Source organism: Propithecus coquereli, unplaced genomic scaffold, assembly GCF_000956105.1.
Source record: "Propithecus coquereli isolate 6110/MARCELLA unplaced genomic scaffold, Pcoq_1.0 Scaffold53, whole genome shotgun sequence".
Lineage (NCBI taxonomy): Eukaryota > Metazoa > Chordata > Mammalia > Primates > Indriidae > Propithecus > Propithecus coquereli.
Genome location: NW_012151174.1, coordinates 4,554,092 through 4,555,820, shown reverse-complemented (window position 1 = coordinate 4,555,820; position 1,729 = coordinate 4,554,092). Strand labels below are relative to the sequence as shown.

General features: G+C 38.2%; 1 protein-coding gene across 1 annotated transcript in view; it reads right to left on the bottom strand.

The window, feature by feature from the left end:
• The window catches only part of NEK1 (NIMA-related kinase 1), a 207,687-nt gene that overhangs the window by 7,260 nt on the left and 198,698 nt on the right, over nucleotides 1-1,729 (bottom strand). The window contains exon 24 of the mRNA XM_012656992.1: nucleotides 240-391. Within this exon, the coding sequence (XP_012512446.1) occupies nucleotides 240-391 (152 nt within the window). The remainder of the gene's footprint in view (nucleotides 1-239; nucleotides 392-1,729) is intronic.

The window sequence follows — 1,729 nt, the reverse complement described above, 5'->3', positions numbered from 1 at the left end:
TTTATTCTAGTTGTCTTTGCTCCCTCTCTCTCTGAGTAAGGTCACTATAGTTTTTAGAGGCAGATATACATTTTCAAAATTTGCATGATTGTACTTTATAAGTAGTAAAAAGTAATGGCATAGTGAAAAGTTACTATAGATCATTTTTTAAAACTGTTTAAGTCATCCTCTCTATAACTTTTTTATATAAATTCAGAAATTCTGTCAATGCTAGTATGTATTAATTATATTATGCTTACATGTCTTCAGAATCAGAAGGTCCTTCTTTAATGTGTTCATCTTCAATTTCATCTATTTCAAGATTCTCTCGACGGACATCTCCTACCGTGGGAACATCCATCAGGGTTCTGAACAGCTTCGAGAGATCTGGAAGTGAACATGTCCTCAACATCTAATAAAAAGTCAACAGAGTTCTGATGAGGAGTAAGAAAATTAAAAATGAGAAAGAAAATTACAGCTAATAATAATTTTGTTATTTTATATATATATGTATTTAGAGCTACAGGATTCGAAGGTGACTTGCCCTAGGTTAGGATAATTCTTTTAAATTTCAGCTCAGTATTTTTTCACAGAGGAAATGAAACTTGGGAGTTATGCTTGGGTTTTAACACATAGGAATTTCCTTACATCGCCTGTAAAAGATGGGGAGAGGTATTTACTTAGGAATACATGTGGAGTGGAACTGGCAATCTGTCAGGAATCAGGCAGTGCTGGACATTGCCCACTCTCTCCTTCTCACTCACAGCCCACACTGGCCTTCTCTCGTGGTATTTCTGCTATGTGTTTCCCTCACCTTCCCGTGGTCAACTCTCCCCATACAGTCCTGCACAAACGCTGCAGTGAGTCAGTCTGGAGCTTGGATAAGCACCATCGCACATAACTGGTGGCCTTTTGTATTAATCGTAGAAGTTGCTGGTTAGCCAACACTGGTCTAATCACGGGTCTCAAATCAGTCCAAAAAGAAGCCTAAGATTGCTTCCCTGAGCTTGGGACTGTGAGTGGAGCCTCTCCCACTAGAAGGGAAGGCTGGAAGGAAAAGCACTTGATATCAATGCTGAGGATCATCTGTAACAGCAGTGAGAAGGAACTCAGCCAACGGCACTGAGAAAAAAGCCATGCACAGTTGAGGTGCTGAAAATTTGAATCTGTGCTGAGAAGACCGGAGATAATAGAAATAGCCTCTGACCATCAACCTTTCAACAATTAGAGTGTGACGGACAGACAGGGCTTTGAAACAAACAACTACATAGTCTCTGGCCTGGGTTAACCCTAAAGGAACCCAGAGATTTGAAACACGACCACTCAGGCACTAAGAACTCTTCACCAGATGGGAGACTGTGAGGAAAACACGATGTTTAGCATATTAATGAAAATTTATATACTTGGCCAATGTTATTGGTACAATCTGTTTTTGAGAATAAAAAAGAAAGATTTCCATTATTTGAACATAATTTATATATTCATAACACTCAAGGGAAAAAATCATTATGAACTACAAGTTGGTGAAGACGGTAAAAACGTACTGCTTGTTAAAGCGCTTCATAAAATCGTACTGAAAGTATTTCCTTTGCTGAATTTCCCACTTCACAGAATTTACACTTTACTTTCTTTTGTAGAATTTATGCTTTACTTGTTTATGATTTTAATGGTTTGAACCACGTATATTATAAACCAGCAGTAGGTAGCAGTAACAGTTTCCTCAGGTGCCTGCTAATCAACAAATGAACAG